The 16766-nt window shown below is 49.4% G+C and overlaps 2 protein-coding genes across 14 annotated transcripts; one reads left to right on the top strand and one right to left on the bottom strand.

Moving 5' to 3' along the window:
- Nucleotides 1–330: 330 nt before the first annotated feature.
- SYNC (syncoilin, intermediate filament protein) lies at nucleotides 331–7609 on the top strand. Of its 10 annotated transcripts, none has more exons than XM_075773661.1 (6): nucleotides 1366–1658; nucleotides 2218–2310; nucleotides 3043–3316; nucleotides 3443–4411; nucleotides 5703–5827; nucleotides 7040–7609. In XM_075773661.1, exons 1-6 carry the CDS (start codon nucleotides 1381–1383, stop codon nucleotides 7098–7100), a joined length of 1800 nt encoding a protein of 599 aa, XP_075629776.1. In that variant the 5' UTR covers nucleotides 1366–1380; the 3' UTR covers nucleotides 7101–7609. The 10 variants fall into 10 exon arrangements, with proteins under 10 accessions (XP_075629781.1, XP_075629776.1, XP_075629772.1 ...); XM_075773657.1 differs by having other exon boundaries at nucleotides 3350–4411; XM_075773658.1 differs by having other exon boundaries at nucleotides 3043–3349; nucleotides 3410–4411.
- A 382-nt stretch (nucleotides 7610–7991) lies between these two features.
- RBBP4 (RB binding protein 4, chromatin remodeling factor) lies at nucleotides 7992–16731 on the bottom strand. Of its 4 annotated transcripts, none has more exons than XM_075773678.1 (12): nucleotides 16546–16731; nucleotides 15438–15585; nucleotides 14645–14790; nucleotides 13206–13379; nucleotides 12297–12412; nucleotides 11978–12138; nucleotides 11731–11857; nucleotides 11541–11618; nucleotides 10314–10390; nucleotides 10144–10201; nucleotides 9938–10048; nucleotides 7992–9089 (listed from the first exon to the last, which is right to left on the bottom strand). In XM_075773678.1, exons 1-12 carry the CDS (start codon nucleotides 16559–16561, stop codon nucleotides 9024–9026), a joined length of 1278 nt encoding a protein of 425 aa, XP_075629793.1. In that variant the 5' UTR covers nucleotides 16562–16731; the 3' UTR covers nucleotides 7992–9023. The 4 variants fall into 4 exon arrangements, with proteins under 4 accessions (XP_075629793.1, XP_075629794.1, XP_075629792.1 ...); XM_075773679.1 differs by having other exon boundaries at nucleotides 15438–15582; nucleotides 16546–16719; XM_075773677.1 differs by lacking the exon at nucleotides 16546–16731 and adding an exon at nucleotides 16080–16277.
- Between the last annotated feature and the right edge of the window lie 35 nt (nucleotides 16732–16766).

Below are 16766 nucleotides of genomic sequence, written 5' to 3'. Positions count from 1 at the left end.
CTACAAGGGTTTGTTGGACCCAGCCCGCACGACCTGCAGGTTTCTCCCCTTGGCAGTTTTGGCTTTAGATATATACTTATACGCGCAACTTGTGTGAATTAACAGCATTCCTCTCCTATTGAGTCAAAAGTCTCGGCACAAACAGAGGCGCTTCATGGAAAAAAAGAGAGAAAAAGAAGGTGGGACGTGCTGAAAAAAGCAACAGGATCAAAAAAAAAAAAAAAAGAAAAAGAAAAAAACCCACCCAAATCTCCCTTTTCCTTTTAAAGCTCTGTGCCCAGGAGATGGACAAGCGCAGTTATTTTAAACCTGATTCCAGCAGCCCGGCAGCGAGCAAGGCACGGGCAAGGTGGTGGTGACGGCGTCGGTGACGCAGGGACGGGGTGGCACTGGGCAATGTTGCAAGCTGCGGTGCTCGTTGCTGGGCGATTTTGGGGCACGTAAGCTGGTGACTTCCTGAGCAGTGAGCGCTGACTTCCTGAGCTGTGGCGGCAGCGGGCAGGATCGGGCTCTGGTGGAGGTAGGCTCGGTTGGGTCTAACACCGCGGGGGGCGGCCGGACCATTGGTTGTGCCGCGACCCCGGGCTGTCCCACCTGTCCCAACGCGGACATCTGTCTAAAGTATGTATTTTATATAAATATATGCTAAGAATGTAACCACCACAGGGTCGGTTTGGGATGCCACGGAGTGGGGAGGATGGGGATGGGGACCGCGGGAAAGCAGAGCTGCAGGGATGGTGGGTGAGCAGAGGTGGAAAACCACATCTCTGGGCAGCGAGGGCGGCAGCGAGGGCGGCGTCACTGCCAGGCGCCCAGGAGTGTGGCCACAGCCACCATGGGCCTTCGCAGAGCCAAATGCCACCATCTCCATCCCCGAAACAGAGGGGAAAGGGGAGGCAGGGCCGGGGTTATGGGTGGAAGGGGAAGCGGAGGCTGCGCTCTGACGTTGTGGGGTGTTTGCGGGGCCAACCCGGGGCATCTAAAGAACCCTGAGATATTGCTATTTAATACATTAATATGCTTTAATAAATACCGAGGAGAGTGCAGCACCCTGCTGCCAGCACCCTCGAGCACCCCGCTCTGCACAGGATGAGGCCGCAGCATTCGGCGGCCATGCGCTGCACCCTCCGGCATTTCCCCTTCCAGCCACCCGCGTCGGCGAAAAACCCCGCGCAGCCCGGGGGACCCCGCCGTCCCCATCCCAGCCCCTCGCGTCCTGCCTGGCACCCCGGTGGGACGGAGCCCCGCGGCTCCCGGGAGGGAGCCCCCAGCTCTGCGGGAAGGGACCGGTTTGAGGCTGCACAAAGCAAAACTTCGCCTTAAATCACGGGTGGGAACAGCCGGAGTGGGATGGGGAGCTGCGGGGGATGCTCCCCAGGGATGCGGGCGGGCTGCAGCCAGCCCCTGCGGCTGCCTCTGCTAGGGATGCGGGCGGCTTGGCCTTCCCCGCCCTCCTCCTCCTCCTCCTCCTCCTCCTCCTCCTCCTCTCCGGGGCGGAGGGAGGCAGCCACCCCCAGCTGGCACTGCAGGCGGCGGCCGGGTGAAGCGGCTGCTCGGAGGAGTCTGATTTCCAGCCTGTTTATTAATAACCCCCCCACGCCCCATGCTAAGCCCATGTGCAGCGCAGAGCCGGAGGTGCTGGGCTCCGGGGGAGGAAGGTAAGAGCCCACCCGGGGCAAGCAGGGGGGAGCGGAGAAGGGGCCGGTGCCCGCCGGGGGGGGGGGGGCGGGTCCCATGGGTGCGGGATCCTTGGAGAGGTGGGGGGCGTGGGGCAGGCAAGGGGGTTGCCAAAGCCTGGGGTGCAGGGATGGGGTGGGGGGAATTTGAGGTTCAGCACCCGGGGAGCATCCCTGGACCCTCAGAAGTGGGGGGGGGACGGCCCCTTTGGGGTACCCAGGGGTGCTGCCCATTGGGGGGGGCTCTGGGACGAGAAGTGGCAGGTGGGAGCGAGCCCCCACACCCTGCTGTGAGCGTGGGACGGCCGTCCTCCCCTCCTGCCCCGCCGATGCAAAGCAGAGCCAAGAACTTTTGAAAAATAAGCGCTGGCACCGGAGGAGGGAAAGGAAAAATGAAGCGGAGCCCTTTCCCCACCTTTCCAGGCGCTGCCCCCTCTCCGGCCCATGGGCCGTTGAGTCCGAGGCTGTGATGTGTCATCGCTGCTGAAAACTACCTTATTAGGAGAGAAAGTATCGGTGAAAATCAGTTCTTTCCTTAAAGCCGTTGCTGCGAGCCGAGGGCTGCCTGCGAATGCCAGCCTGCGCTCATTCCTTGGGGGATGACTAGACATGAGCTCAGCGGCGTGGTCGGGAGGTGAGAGCATCCTCCCACCAAACCCACCAGCCCCGGCTCCTGGAAGCGGCAGGAAAAGCCCCGGCTCGTCCCCGAGGGTTGTCCTCTCCATCCTACCCCAAATAGCGCCCGGGTGAACGTGAGACGGAGTATTTGGTGGTGGCAGCCGCAGGTACCGGGGCTGGGGATAATGACGGGATCGGATGACTCTGCAAAGCGGAGCTCACTGGGCTCCTGCTGCAGAAACTGCCGCTTGCTCGGGTGCTGCGCGTGCGGTGCTTTACTCCATCTCAGTCATCTCAGAGCCTGCCTGCGCTTTAGCAGCGCATTCCCTTGCCGTGAGGTTATGCTAATTGCGAAAATCTTGGCAAGTTTTACTGGGAGTGCCCGTGCTGGTCACACCAGTCAACACGGTGGCAGTTCCCATCGGCACCGGTGTAACTCTCGGTTTTGGGGCCAGGTTTGCATCCCTCGCTCTTTCTCCGTGGCAGTCAGTCGCTTTAAGAGGGTTTTTTTCCCTTGTTTCAGCCCATGCCAAAGCCGACAGTTCGGGCGGAAGGTGTCAGCATGCAGGCGCAGCCTTGCCGGTTTGCACAGCCCCTGGGTGACATGGGGACGGTCACTGCAGTGGGGCCACAGCGAGAGCACCCCCAGCTCCATCTGCTGTGGAGCACCTGTATCTCGCAGGGCGGAGAAGAAGGGCTGGGACCTGTTACACTCATTGCTCTGGTTCACGTGTCCTCTCCTTTCCAGGGACCTGATGGCAGAGCCTGAGCCCCCTCCAGAGCTGCAGCTGGATGAAGCCGGAGCATCCTCAGCCCCACAGGGAGCGGCTGCAGGCGCTGCTCCGCACCCGGACCTTTTGCACAGCCCGTTAGACCCAGCGGTGGGTATGGGGGTGACACCCGTGCACGTGGGCAGCCCAGACACCTGCCGGGAGCTACGGGCAGACATCAGGGACGCTTCCTTGGAGCTAGACATGCCAGGGCCCCAGCTGGACGAGGATGCAGCCAGGACTGGGATCCTGCTGGATGTGGACGTGGCAGGAATCCCGCTGAACCTGGATGCAGCAGGGATCCCGCTGGACGTGGATGCAGATGGAGCAGAGATCCCACTGGACGTGGATGCAGATGGAGCAGAGATCCCGCTGGACGTGGATGCAGCAGGGATCCCGCTGGACGTGGATGCAGATGGAGCAGAGATCCCGCTGGACGTGGATGCAGCAGGGATCCCGCTGGACGTGGATGCAGATGGAGCAGAGATCCCCCTGTACATGGACACGGATGGGGCAGGGATCCCAGCTGACACGGACCCAGGTGGGGCAGGGATCCTGCTGGACATGGATGCAGAGGGGGCAGGCGGCCCCCTGGACGCAGATGGCACAGAGCATCAGTGCCTGACCCTCGAGGAGCTGGGGGACTACTTCCAAGAGTGCATCGAAGCCGTCGAGCAGCTGGAGAAAGAGAGAGACAGCCTGATCGCGGAGCTTGCCCAGCTCCGGGAGCCGGTGCTGCAGGAGATCCGCCATGCCCACGAGGAGATCCAGGCAGCCTGCCGGCTGCTGGCCAAGGTGGAGCTGGAGAGGGACAACCTGAAGGATGAGATCCGGCAGATCAAGCAGAAGCTGTTCAAGGTGACAAAGGAGTGTGTGGCTTGCCAGTACCAGCTGGAGAGCCGGCGGCACGACCTCTCCCAGCACGCTGCTTACCGGGGCGAGCTGGAGACCCAGGCTGGGCAGCTCTCTGGCGAACTGTCCCGGCTGAAGGAGACCTGCGAGAAGGAGAAGGAGGTTTTGAGGCAGCGGTTGGAGACGCCACCGTGTCGGCAGGATAATCTGTACCTGCAGGAGAGTCGCCGGCTCTCCATGGAGTTTGAGAGCTTCGTGGCAGAGAGCCGGCGGGGTCTGGAGGAGCACTACGAGCCCCAGCTGCTGCGGCTGCTGGAGAGACGCGAGGTGGGGGCGAAGGCGCTGCAGGAGATGCAGGGGGAGATCCAGGGGATGAAGGAAGCCCTGCGGCCCTTGCAGGGGGAGGTCAGTCGGCTGCGGCTGCAGAACCGGAGCCTGGAGGAGCAGATCATCCTCGTCAAGCAGAAACGGGATGAAGAGGTCGGGCAGTACCGGGTACGCACCCTGGCTGGGCACCCCTCGCACCCTCCTGTTTAGAGAGTGGAAGTCTTTGTTTCTAGCTGGTGAGGTGTGGATGCCGAAGGTCTTGCTCGTAGGGCCGAGGGGAGGAGCAGGGTGGATGAGGAAGGTGATGAGGTGGAATATCTCCTGCCGGGTAAAGTCAAACGCATCCCCTTCCCTGGCACGGGCCAGGCGAAGCAGCATCCCCTGGGTGTAGGGCAATCCTAAGGTTAGAGGCATGTGCGGGGGATTCGCCTGATGAGCTGCCAGAAAAAACCTTTCTCCTGAATATATTCTCGCTCGGTTTTGACCGGCTCCTCGGAAATGGACCCAGCGAGCCAGGACGAGGTGGAGGGGACGGAGGGTTCCCTTCACAGAGCTGTGGCAGAGCTGAGCGGTGCTGCTGAGCACAGGCACTTTCCCACAGCTTGCACTAGCAGAAGGGCTGAGCTAAGGTGCTGGGAAAAGTCAGTTTTAAATGAAGGAGGCTTTTCTTTACAATCCCAGCCCTGCCAGAGCAGATCCTGCCCTTCCCACCCGCAGGAAGGGTCTCGCCCCCTGCGCCCACAGCCCAGGGGCCAGGCTGCCTCCCGAGAGGGTTATTTCTGGCTGCGCCAGGCATCATGCCCCTGGCTCCTTGTCCTGAGAGAAAAGGCAATTCAATATCTACAAGAGCACATTTGGCAAAGAGGCTCCACAATTAATCTCCCCCGTTTCAACACTCCCTGTTCTCGGCTCGTAATCGCTGCCTCTTCCCAGCCTGGCTCTGAGCAGCTTCTGGAAGCTGGCGTGCCCCCTCCGTCACTTCTCCTCCATCGCTTCTCCTCCCTGCTGAGCAGGGGACCAAGGCACCAGTACCCGTGACGCTGCTCGTCTGGGATTTCAGGGTCCGCTCTCCCTTGGAGGACAGAACTTCGGGGCATCCCTGATGTGCCTCCACATTTTTTCTTTCCCAAATTCCTTGTTTATCTTCTCCTGAGTCATAGGTTTATGCAGTTCTGACAGCTTCTCAAAACACACACAAAGTAGTCTAGGGGACAAAACCAACCAGCCAAGAGAAGCGTAAGGACCCAACGCGTCACACCCCAGCCCGAGCTCCCACCTTTGTAATAAACCAAAGCTTTTTTGCAGAGGTTTTCTAAGACGGTGGTTGGCCAGCCATCAGCCTGGCTGCGCTTGTCCAGACCAACACCACCTGCAGGCAGATCCCCCCAGGAGAGCTGAGTGCAGGCACCGAGACAGCCTTCCTCCCCAGCTCATCCAGTCTTGTCGTCTTACTCCCCAGGAACGGGTTGAGGAGCTGGAAGACCGGCTGAAGGAGCTGAAGAACGGGGTCCAGCTCCAGCAGCGCAAGAATCAGGAGCTGGAGGAGCTGAGGACCAGCCTCCACCGGGAGCTCTCCATCTACAAGTCCGTTTGTGTCTCGTCCCCGCGGTGCAGAGGGGTTTGGGTAGGGGCTGGGAGAAGGAGGAGGATGGTGGAGAAGAGAGGCTGGTGGTCACACAGCTGTCGGACACCACGGGCTTTTGCTCCTGGTTCCTGGGCACGTGGCCGGTGCGTGAGCAAGGGGTCTGGTGGGGCAGCACAGCAGGAACTCCAGACACTTTTCCATCCAGCAAATAGGGGTTTGCTGGAAATTCATGTTCACGGGAGGAGTGGAGGTTGCTCTACCAGAAGCAGGTGGGGCAGCTTAAAGTGCCCGTTTCCTTAGGAATATGTGGAAAGGAGCTGAGGTTTGGGAAACAGTGCTGTGGATGCTCTTCAACGAGAGAGAACTACCTTCTGCTTGTAACTCCCTACTGCTGGTTTCATTCAGGTCATCTTTATTATACAGATTTTTTTAAAGCTCCAGAAAATGTCCGTAAGTTTGTGGACTATTTTACTGACCAAATTGCACTGTTACGTTATTCCAACCTCAGCTGCACACACTCTCAACCATTTTCTGTAGCTTCACCATTACTTTAGTATTCTTTTTTTCTCCCCTTCCCCTCCTCATGCAAGCACACCACGGGAGGATATTCTCTACCGCAAACGGGTTGTTTTCTTTATCCAGGCAAGACTTTAGCATGGTAAGCGCAGGGGAAGAGATCTCTGTTTCAGCCATTCCAAGGTGTATTCATGAGAGTAACCACAATTCCGATTCAGATCAGATCCCAACAGCCCCGTGTCTGTGCTGCTTGGGGTCCTTCTAAATCACACGCCTAAATCACGGGCCAATATTTAAGCCTGGGTGCAGCAGCACGGCCTCTTAACTCCTGGCAATCTACTAATTGCCGTCCCTGGAAGCGATGGCGTGCAAGGCTTCTCATATGTCCGGACACCTCATTAAGTTTCACGTTTGCACCAGGGACCTCAGAGTTAAGTTCGGCTCCGAGCTGCCTTCTCTCCTAGCTCACACCAAAAATTACATTCCCTTCTGTTAAAGCTAGTTTGTTTGCCAAGGGCTCTGCAAGGGCTGGGCTAGGTCTGCTTGCTCACAAGACCATGTACTGAGCCAGTTTAAGTGTTTCCTAATTACTTTTCTTCCATACTGTGTTTTTTCTGAAATAACACATCCCCCTTCCCCATTTTCTCCAGCCAGGTAAATATTCAATAGCCTAAATTTACTTTCTACCCATACAGGGGCTGCTTAGAAATCTATGGCCACCTTTGCAAATCAGAAGAAAAAGCAGACCAGGACTGATAGGAACGCCGGACTTTTCCTCATTGTAGCAAAAGGACGGAGGTAGCTGCAGGGGACGTCTCCTCTTGCTGCTCGTCCCACCCGATGCACAGCAGCTGCCCAAAGCCAGAAATACCAGAGAATCCTCAAGGTGCTGCTGTTAATCATGTAGTAAAACTGCTTTTCCACAGAGGAGCAGAAAAAAATAATACTTGCACTGAACAATGGACATATATGAAGAATAACAGATGTATGTTTTGCTGTGTTTGGAAAAAATGTATCTTGTTCCATAGGTGGATTGTATGAGACTGCACAGAAAGTAATGTTCTGGAAGCCAGTGTCGGGGTTTGATTTTTAAAGTTTACATGCAAGAGAAGCTTTATCCTTTTAACAGGATTTTCTTTTGTATTTCAAGGGTCTCTGCTGTATTGTGACATGCTCCACCGCGGGCCACAGAAACTAGTTTGTGGAGAATAGGTTTCCACTTTATATAAAGTCTCACACTGAAAATAAAGGTTGGAGTTTAAGGATCCTTTTAATTCTCAAAGCTGCGTCACAAAGAGAAAATAACAAGCTTGCGTGTCAAACCGAGGTACTTGTAAGGTATACAACTATTCTAACAAAAAAAGAAAAAAAAAAAGCTAAAGGCAGACCCAAAATCTAGCCAGCAGCACACTTCAGCACATTCTTGACTGCTTGGGGATAGTAAGTACTCATTTACTCATTTCACAAAGAAAGCAGCAGAAACAAGGTGAGAAGCATCCGCATGTTACAAACTAAGGAATATCTTGTCTCATACAAGGTAGAGACTATGCCCTCGCTTTCTCTGCTTTCTGGAGAGGTACAGTTTACCCTCGAGAAAGCAGTTAATGCAGAAGAACACCAACACAAAAATCACAAAGCTACACAGCATTTACGTAGAAAAAATTTATTCCATCTGAAGCACTTACACGCAATTAGTCATGAGGAGCATGGAGAGTAACAGGTTGCTGGTAGAACAGGACACCCTAGAGGGAGATGTGCAGGAACTAGTGGTCAAGGACTAACTCCTAAAAAAAGTAGTTTATCCACATTTAATTTGCTTTACAGATACCAGCTACCAATGCTGTTTTAGGTTACCGGGCATGCCATCTGTGGTACATCAGTTGGTAAAAACATACACCTTTACAACTTGGTGGCCCCAAGTTTTAAAAACCATTTCACAGAAAGGAAAGAAATATATGTGAAAACACAGCTCAAGAAACACACAATAGAGCAAAAATACATGGAAGGTGAACAATGCTCTGCAGGAATAGCTAACGAATCCAAACTGCTGTTGCCCAGCAGACGGGAGAAAGGGAAAGGAAGGAAGGAATGAAAAACCCAGAATTACCAGTAGAGACAAAAAATGTAGAAAGAAATCATTCAAGTCAAAATCTGCAAGTCTTTTGTAGCTGCAGAGGCAGAAAAATCCACAACGTACAGATTAACTAAAGGAATTCCCAAGACTTCTGAGTTGTACTGAAGAGGACAAGACCTTCCACACTCCATTTCTGATCTGCCAGTGGATTAACACTTGTATCATCTCCATTGGCTCAAGCACACTTTGGCAGCTCTACCGATTGAACTTTTGTTTAGATTAGGCAAAAACCTGCAGCTGTAGCAAGCTAAAGACAGAAGAAAAAAACCAACAAACCCAAGTTTGCTCTGTGCAATGAAGGCAGCTAAAATGGGACTGCCAGCCCTCTATGCAAGAGGAAATCTGAGCAAGGAGCTACAGCACAGAACCGGCTAAGCCCTTTTCTGAGGGAGCACTCACTGTCTGGGTTTAAACGCCTGTTCATGGTATCTACAGAAGGATGGCCGAACACAAAGTCTACGTGTGTCTCAAAACCAGTGTTAAGTCAATATCAGGATTGAGAGGGAAGAGAAGGAAAAAGACTAAAAACAGGAAAAGGTTGTCATCTAGGATCCTTGACCTTCTGGATCCACACTTCCTTCAGGGTCTTCATCGTTATATATGTTCTCTGCCTGCAAGACAGAGATGGAGGAACGGAAGAAGCACTTACCACCGTGTTGAACAAGATTCCATCTGCTACAATACTTCAAAAAGCTCTGGCAGTTTTTCATCTGCAGTTTTTCATCTGTATCACCCACCCCTGATCTCTCAAGGCCATTTGACATTAAAGAAGTAACACAAACAACCCTTTTCGTAAACAGCCACGTCTCCAAAACGCTTCATAAATACCCTGTAAGTTACTGCAGCTTATGAGAATCTGCAATCATGTATACGTTTAGTATACATCCTCTACTTTGCAGCAGCACTTTCCAAAAGATCTATATGGAAGGCTGCCAGGAACAAAGCCACTGTGAACCAATTTACAGATAAACAAAAATTAGGAGTATGGTTTTGTCAAAGGTCATTCAAACAATACAAGATTGTTTTCCAAAACCTTCAACAGTTGGTAATTTAGGGCCAGCAAACTTTTCCTATTCACCACTGCTCCTCTCCATCCTCAGGAGGACATTTATATCATTTGCAAAGATTTCATTTTGTAAGACAGTAACTAACAGAAACCTCAATTTCACCTTTGGTTCTCACATACACTGTTTTCATTCAAACACAGAAAGGAAAAATTTGCTTCTACACCAGTACTTGCTTTCTTTTTAAATCATAAGAAACATAAATGAGCTTATGAGTATTTGTAAACCATTGTTTCAACCGAACTTAAAGTGGATTTCACTATTCCTTTTAGATTTAGGCAGCGCTACAAAGCAAGCCATGCCGAGAGCTGTAGATAAAGTCAGGAATTATGAAATCCAGGCAGTTCAACACCATCTCTCATCTGCCACTTCCTGCCCCTTCCCCAGCAACTTACCATTTGCCAGACTTGCATGATATTATCTTCTGATACAGAACAAATTACCCAGGGTTCATTGGGATTCCAGGAGAAGTCAGATATCTTTGCAGTATGACCACCATGGATAAACTAGTATTTGGGAAACAAAAAGGGGAATGTTTTCAAATCCACATCGCAGAGATGAATAACAGGTCAAAACAAGCAATGAGATTCAAAAGACGTACCAACAGCTCAGGGGGACCGTCCTCAGCATCTTCAGGGGATTGTTCTTCTCCAATTTTACTGTAAAAAAAGGGAGGAAAAATGAAAAGGTGGGGGTTTGTTTGGTTTTTGAAGTGTGATGCAATTCATCAACAGTATTTTGTCAGGACAACATGGCTAATTTGGGATTTACCTCAAGTCCCAAACATTTAGCCGGCGGTCAGTGCCACTGGAGGCCAATATAGTTTCATTATGGGGAGACCACTGAACCTACAGACAAGGATGAATTTGGAAAGGAAGTTAGTTTGAAAAGCTGTAACATGACAGACAGTCACAACAAATATCACTGTATTTTGTATCATGAAAGCTCTATGAGAATTCAAATTGATAATAACTTGAAATAGGAATATGCCCAATACTAACATGCTAACACAGGAGGGAGGTTTGTGAACGTTTGTACACTGACAAGGCATTTGAGCACCGAAAAGGCACCACACGTGACTCTTCCCCTAACAAAGACCACATGTTACGAAGTGCAAACAGCTCTCAAGGATATTAGCTGCTCCTTACCTTAATAAGGATTGCACAAATATAAACTATGGACTCCTTAAGTAGTAGGTACGTTTTACACATGAAAAGAAATCACTGTAATTAAGCTTAACCACCCAAAACCTCACATTTACTACTTCTGCTGGAGACAAATCTCTCCAAAAACATACCGCTTAATAGGATCACAGGATTAGAAAAGAACACATAATTCTGCACACTAACCTGACATTTCAAGATTCCATGTGTAATTTTATTTAGAGGTAACTAAAGTTAAGTAGCAATCCTTCTACCAAAAAAAACTCTACATATTTTTCTTCTGAGTCATGCATGAGTTGGAAATGGAAATATTGTATCTGCTAAGCACATGCTACCCATGATGTTAACATTCTATATTTACACCAGCAAAATTAGCAATTGTTCGTTGTCACAGGATGTTCTGGTGATCCCCTTTGATGGGCACTGGCTAAAGCCTTCCTACAGGACCAAGCTGAGCAGATGACAACGCTGCAACCATTTCATTGTGCCTCCCTGCTTCAATCTGCTGCCATGAATAATTTACCTTTACTCCGCACTGCTAGCGTTTCGCGCTTACGTTGTGGTTAAAGCTCTCGACCATTTGCTTGTTACATTCTGCCCCTGGCCCTCTGGACATTCTTATCTGTACTGGAGCTCTACCCCACACAGAGCGCTACACAGCGCCACAACAATAAGCCAGAAAAATTAGAAGCAGATGAGAGAAAAAATCTATGAGTTTTTAAGTGCAAGTACATTTAATAAAACCACAGAGCGGAAAAGAATGGTTTTCATTTTTTCCAGACAGCTAAATAGAACTAAGTCTATGTGCATAAAAGATAAAGACATTTTGTTATACCTGAAATATTTCATCTTTATGTGATTCAAAGGAGTGCAACTTCAGTTTTAGGTTCCTCAAGTCCCATAGAGCAACAGTCTAGTAAAAACCAAAACAAAACCAACATTTTTTGTTGAAGTAACCAATATATACATCCACATTTACACATCAGAAACTACACAAGTATGTTCCAAGTTCAAGGCAGATGTACCTTATCAGCTGATCCTGTAGCCAGGATAAACTCACTATAGGGATTGAAAGAGAGGCAGTTGACTTCAGCTGTGTGAGCATCCACTGAATGACTGGGCTTGGAGGTGTTGTTCGACCGAGTATCCCAACTGTAAGGGCAAAACATGGAATTGGAACAAAGGTTTATATCCCGTTTTACTGAGGGACTAAGGAGCAGATGGAGAAGCAAAAGGGACAGAAGCAGTTTCTGAAGATATTACACCACTTACATCATGAGCTTCTGATCATCAGCAACAGATCCAAAAAGAGATTCATGGAGCAGGTGCCAAGATACATCTTCCACTACTGCTGTATGCCCTGTGAAGATGGTCTTTGCATCCACCACTTTGCCTTCTTTTGGAACAGCACTAATATCCCACAAGCAAATGGTCTTTAAAAAAATAAAAAATTTTAAAATTGCATCTTTAGACAGACGCTCTTTACCTCTCCTACCTCCTCTGCCTCATAAAACCCCAAACACCGCATTTTTGACCTTAGCCAAGGGACACAAAGTACAGACTGTACCCCAGCTATATTTAAAGTACTCACATGATCATCAGAAGCACTGAGCAAATGCCCACTCAGGTTTGGATTCCATGACAGCCCATAACCTTCCTTCTGGTGTCCACGAAGACGCAAATCAGGGTTACACTCTCCAGAAGGGTCTGTAAAGAGGCAGTATAAGAACTCCAGTGCCCAGTGTTGTTTCCAGTACATCCTGGAATACCTGGCATTAAGTTTTACTGTGCTTTACCAAACTTTGCTTTGACATTTTCAATAGGATCCCTCTCTGTCCTTTGGACCATTTTCCCCCAACTGAAGAGTCACCTCATTAAAACAGAACACACTGAGACAACACAGAGCAGTTTGTCTTCTGGGCTTAACAGAAGCACACTGCAGATTTTTCCAAGCTGCTATTTATTTTTTTTGGCTGGATGACCTAGCAGTGGTCCATTCTAAATTAGTGCTATAGTACCTGTGGTATTTTTCTTTCTCTCATCATCTCCAACCGCACTTTGAAAGTGAGAAAGGCACTTCTGATCCTCCCCACCAAGTGCCAGAACTAGTTACTCTATATGATCTTGACAACTTCATCGGTAAATCACTGTTAGTATCCTTACAGGATACCAGGACAACAGCTTGGCTACCCAACAAATCATAGAGTTTCCAAAAAGCCACCTTCCACCACCCCAAATACCAACACATACAGTGACAGGACAAAACATACAGTAAAAGAACAAAAGGAAAAAAACACATACCTTGCTATTGTTACATATTGGATACATAGGTCTAAGCTTCATATAAAATAACCTTTTACACTAAATACCTACTTTCTCCTAAAATCACAAATGATATGCAATCCACAAAACTTTTTAACCTCTTTTTCACTACATCAACCGTTTCTTAAGGAAGGGCTGGCTAATCTCTGAAGCACAGCCGTAACAAAGAAACAGACACCTGGTTTAGAAGGGTGTTTGGTGTAATCAAAGACAAGGACATCGCTGGATGGAGTCTTCGTAGCGATGATACACGGGTTCTGTGGCATGTAACGTGCTCTGTTCACTTCTCCCTCGTGATTTATCTTGATTTCAATTTCAATTTTTCCACTAACTGACCCAAAGCCTCCAAACTCTGGAAATAAGAATTTTGTAGTGGTAAATAATAAGCCCGTTTCAGATCAAGACACAAAGATCCAGACTCAATTACTGGTACTACCAAGCACTTATTTTGAAAGAGTAGTCACAAGAACATCTGTAACTGAAAGAATCCAGTTTTCAAATGGCATGTTGTTTTAAACATCTGTATTTGTAACATCAGAATAGCTAAGTTAAAGACCATTTCTTCCTCAATTTTTTTTTACTATTTCAAATGTAACAACACAAGCTCCAAGTTTATCGTATCTAAAACTCTTATCTGTAAGGAAAATATGTTGTACATTTGACACAGATGTGTTGTAACTGCACTTTCAAATATAACAAAAATTGGCATTGCAGAATATACAAAGTTCTGGTAAAAACAAATTGCTACATTTAAGATATGGGACTGTAACATAACTTGCTAAAGTTACCTTAGAAGTAAAGTCAGACTAACTTAGCATTTCACAGAATTGCACAGCACCGTTCTAGCAAAAAGAGGGAGTTTGTTTTGTTTTTAAATTGGAGTAGTATATTTTTGAGAAACACTAAAATAGAATAGAAACAAAGTACTTATTAGACAACATTGTGTTCATGAACAACTCTAAGAAGCCCAAAGATCAAAATACTAATTGCACAATCCAGGCTTCCAGCAAAAAGAAGAGCAAACATTGGATCATTAAGGACTTTCACCAGGTAGAAAGACTGATTCAGCCAAGTAAAAATGAGAAATGTCTAACTTGTATCAAAGCTGACAGCCAACTAAGATTACAGAAAGCATTGAATTCAAGTCTGATATACCAAGCAAAACACAACAATCTTTTTATCCAAGGGAGGCTAGCACAACTATCAGACAGCAGAATTCAGACAACAAAAGAACATTTGAAATGTTACACTCCTCAAATAAAATATTTTTTTTACGTGATTTTCTCACTGGAAGAGTTTATGTAATGCAAAAGTGATAATAAAAATACCAATAAGCAGTTCTCCATGAAATTCAATGCCAACTCCTGATGAGAAATAGGGAGGGGTGAGGTTCCCCCCCCCTTCTTTTTTCATCATTACATTATTAAGACATTACATACATTCAAAAAACATAGTATTTGTCTACTGAGTAAGGGTACCACTCAGAAATAAACTGATAAGTTTAGAAGTAATACCTGAACTTTGCTGCCTGAACTTTACGGAAAAACAAATATGCTATCAAGAAGGGAGGGAAAAAGTAGTTAAAACTCCTCCTGGTCCACATCTTTGGTCCCTTACCTCCTTTCTCACTATCATAGTGTGAAGCATCAAACTGCGCGTCATCGTTAGGCAACTGCACGCTAGCTATCACAAGATGATTTTGTTCATCTGAAGTGTGGGTCCCCAGGACTAACCGGTGAATACTGAAATCTTTGCCTTCAGGTCTGCAAGGAAAGAGAGGTATATGAGAAATAAAAGAAGGGGTTTACACGGATACCGAGCTGATTACAATTTTTTTTTTTTGATGACAGCTCTTCTAACACTAAAAACACTAAAGTTATCGTCGCTCTCCTGCTCCAACACCAAACTCGCTTCCTCCACAGGAAATCACTTATCATAACTCAAGATCTCAACCTAAAATTCTTGCAGCACAACACTCCGACAGACCACCATTCCTGTGCCTTCCTTTAAGACACCTTAGCAGCTCCTCCCGAGGGGCACAAACATTCACTGCAAGCAGAACATTGTTACGGAAGCTTAGGACAAAATGGTGGTTATACAGAAATTATATCTAGTTCTATTTTTCAGTAAGTTTTTTGCTTATTAAAGGGAAGGGTGAAGATGGAAGAAGAAAAACATAGAAACCTATCTTGTCAGTAACAGAAGGCATTTTTCCAAATTAAACATGTCTGTACTGATTATCTCTCTGGTGGTCACAGTCCTCAACTTGCTGTTGGCATGGCAAGGGTACAAACAGTGATTAAGACAGAAAGGAATCACATACTGCCTTACTTTAACAAAAAGTGATCCTAGATTTACTATTTATTCTGCTTTTAAAAAAAAAAAAGTAAAAGCAAAAGGATCAGTTTACCTTGTTACATCAGGAAGCCACTGAGCAGTCAAGCTGGGCCATTCCAGAGCGTGGGTCATTACCAAATCATATAAGAAGGGGGTATTCTTTTTCCATATTTTATACTCTTCATTGATCACACGTTCTTCCACTGCATCATCAAAGGCTGCTAAAGATTTTTTTTTTTAAAAATGCATACAATTAGCCTTTATGAATATATTTACAACATACGCACACCACTGTGAGTGGGGATTGAATAAAGAGCCAACTACATCACACCCTGGTTTGCTGTTACGACTGCTCTATTAAAGTAGTTGCTAGATGATTAAAATCCTCGTTGCACACGCTAATCCTTGTTTCTGAACGTAAGGCCCGAAATTGATATTAACTATGTCAAATTTCATCATCTCAACAGAAGCAGCATAATAAAATTCTAAAGCTTGGTGTCACAGGATACTGTGACGGAACTGCAGAGACGTTCGAATGCGGGAGGTCCAACAACTGCTGTGAAATACAGCAGCCTGGGTGCAGCCGTGAACTACCAGTTCCCACAAATCCAGTTTCCCAAGGCTCCTTCTGTCGCCTCGTTCCTCTCACGCACTTTCTCACACCATCTGCTACCAGCTAAAGAAAACGAGCGCAACCAGCGCTCCGGGAGCACACCCACGGAACATGGCTGTGTGGCCGGTGACATCTCTTTGTCTGCACCGGAGCTGCCCACACCCCTCACAGGGCACGGCATTTCTGCGGCCCTCCCCGCCTACACCAGCCCACCCGGTCACCCGCCTCTACCGGGCGGAGGGATCCGGACTCCCCCCCGACCCCGGGCAGGGCCCGGCCCGGCCCGGTCCGCTCCACCCCGGGCGGCGTCACCGACTCGGCGCGGCGGGCCACAGGCCTCCCCCTGCGCGGCCCGGGGCGATGGGGGGAGGCGGCGGCGGCCGCGTGGCGCGGCGGGCCATGGCCGGGGGGGACCGGCGGGCCCCGCCCTCGCGCGCCCCCTGGCGGAGCCGCCCCCGCTCCCCTCAGACCGGCGGCCGTTGCAGGATGGCGGGGGGGGGGGGGGGGGGGGGGCCTACCCCGCGCCTCACGGAGCCCTGAGCGGAGGAGGCCGCGCCGCGAGCCCTACCTTCCTTGTCCGCCATGGCGGGGCGGGGGGAGCGGGGCGGCTGCGGGGCGCAAGGCGGGGCGGGCTGGGCGAGGCGGGCGGCCGGTTCCTCCGCTCCCTGCTCGGACCCCTCCGGCCGCGGCTCTATTGTTTCCTGCCCCCGCTGCGTGCCGCTCCGACGCCGCGCACCCCTTCGCGCGCCAACGCCGACCAATCGCCACCCGCCGCCGGGCCGCGACCGC

Source organism: Balearica regulorum, chromosome 22 (assembly GCF_011004875.1).
Source record: "Balearica regulorum gibbericeps isolate bBalReg1 chromosome 22, bBalReg1.pri, whole genome shotgun sequence".
Classification (NCBI taxonomy): Eukaryota; Metazoa; Chordata; class Aves; order Gruiformes; family Gruidae; genus Balearica; species Balearica regulorum.
Note: the sequence above shows the minus strand (reverse complement) of the source record. Positions and strands in the feature narration are given on the sequence as shown.

Coding starts and splice junctions, on each gene's coding strand:
- SYNC (XM_075773656.1), top strand. CDS start 1,381: ATGCGGGCGGGCTGCAGCCAGCCCCTGCGGCTGCCTCTGCTAGGGATG. Junction 1,659..2,217: donor CTGGGCTCCGGGGGAGGAAG/GTAAGAGCCCAC, acceptor CTTTCCTTAAAG/CCGTTGCTGCGAGCCGAGGG. Junction 5,828..7,039: donor CGGGAGCTCTCCATCTACAA/GTCCGTTTGTGT, acceptor CTACCCATACAG/GGGCTGCTTAGAAATCTATG.
- RBBP4 (XM_075773677.1), bottom strand. CDS start 16,158: ATGCCGTGCCCTGTGAGGGGTGTGGGCAGCTCCGGTGCAGACAAAGAG. Junction 13,380..14,644: donor CTATGATAGTGAGAAAGGAG/GTAAGGGACCAA, acceptor TCTTATTTCCAG/AGTTTGGAGGCTTTGGGTCA. Junction 12,139..12,296: donor TCAGTGCTTCTGATGATCAT/GTGAGTACTTTA, acceptor ATTTTTTTAAAG/ACCATTTGCTTGTGGGATAT.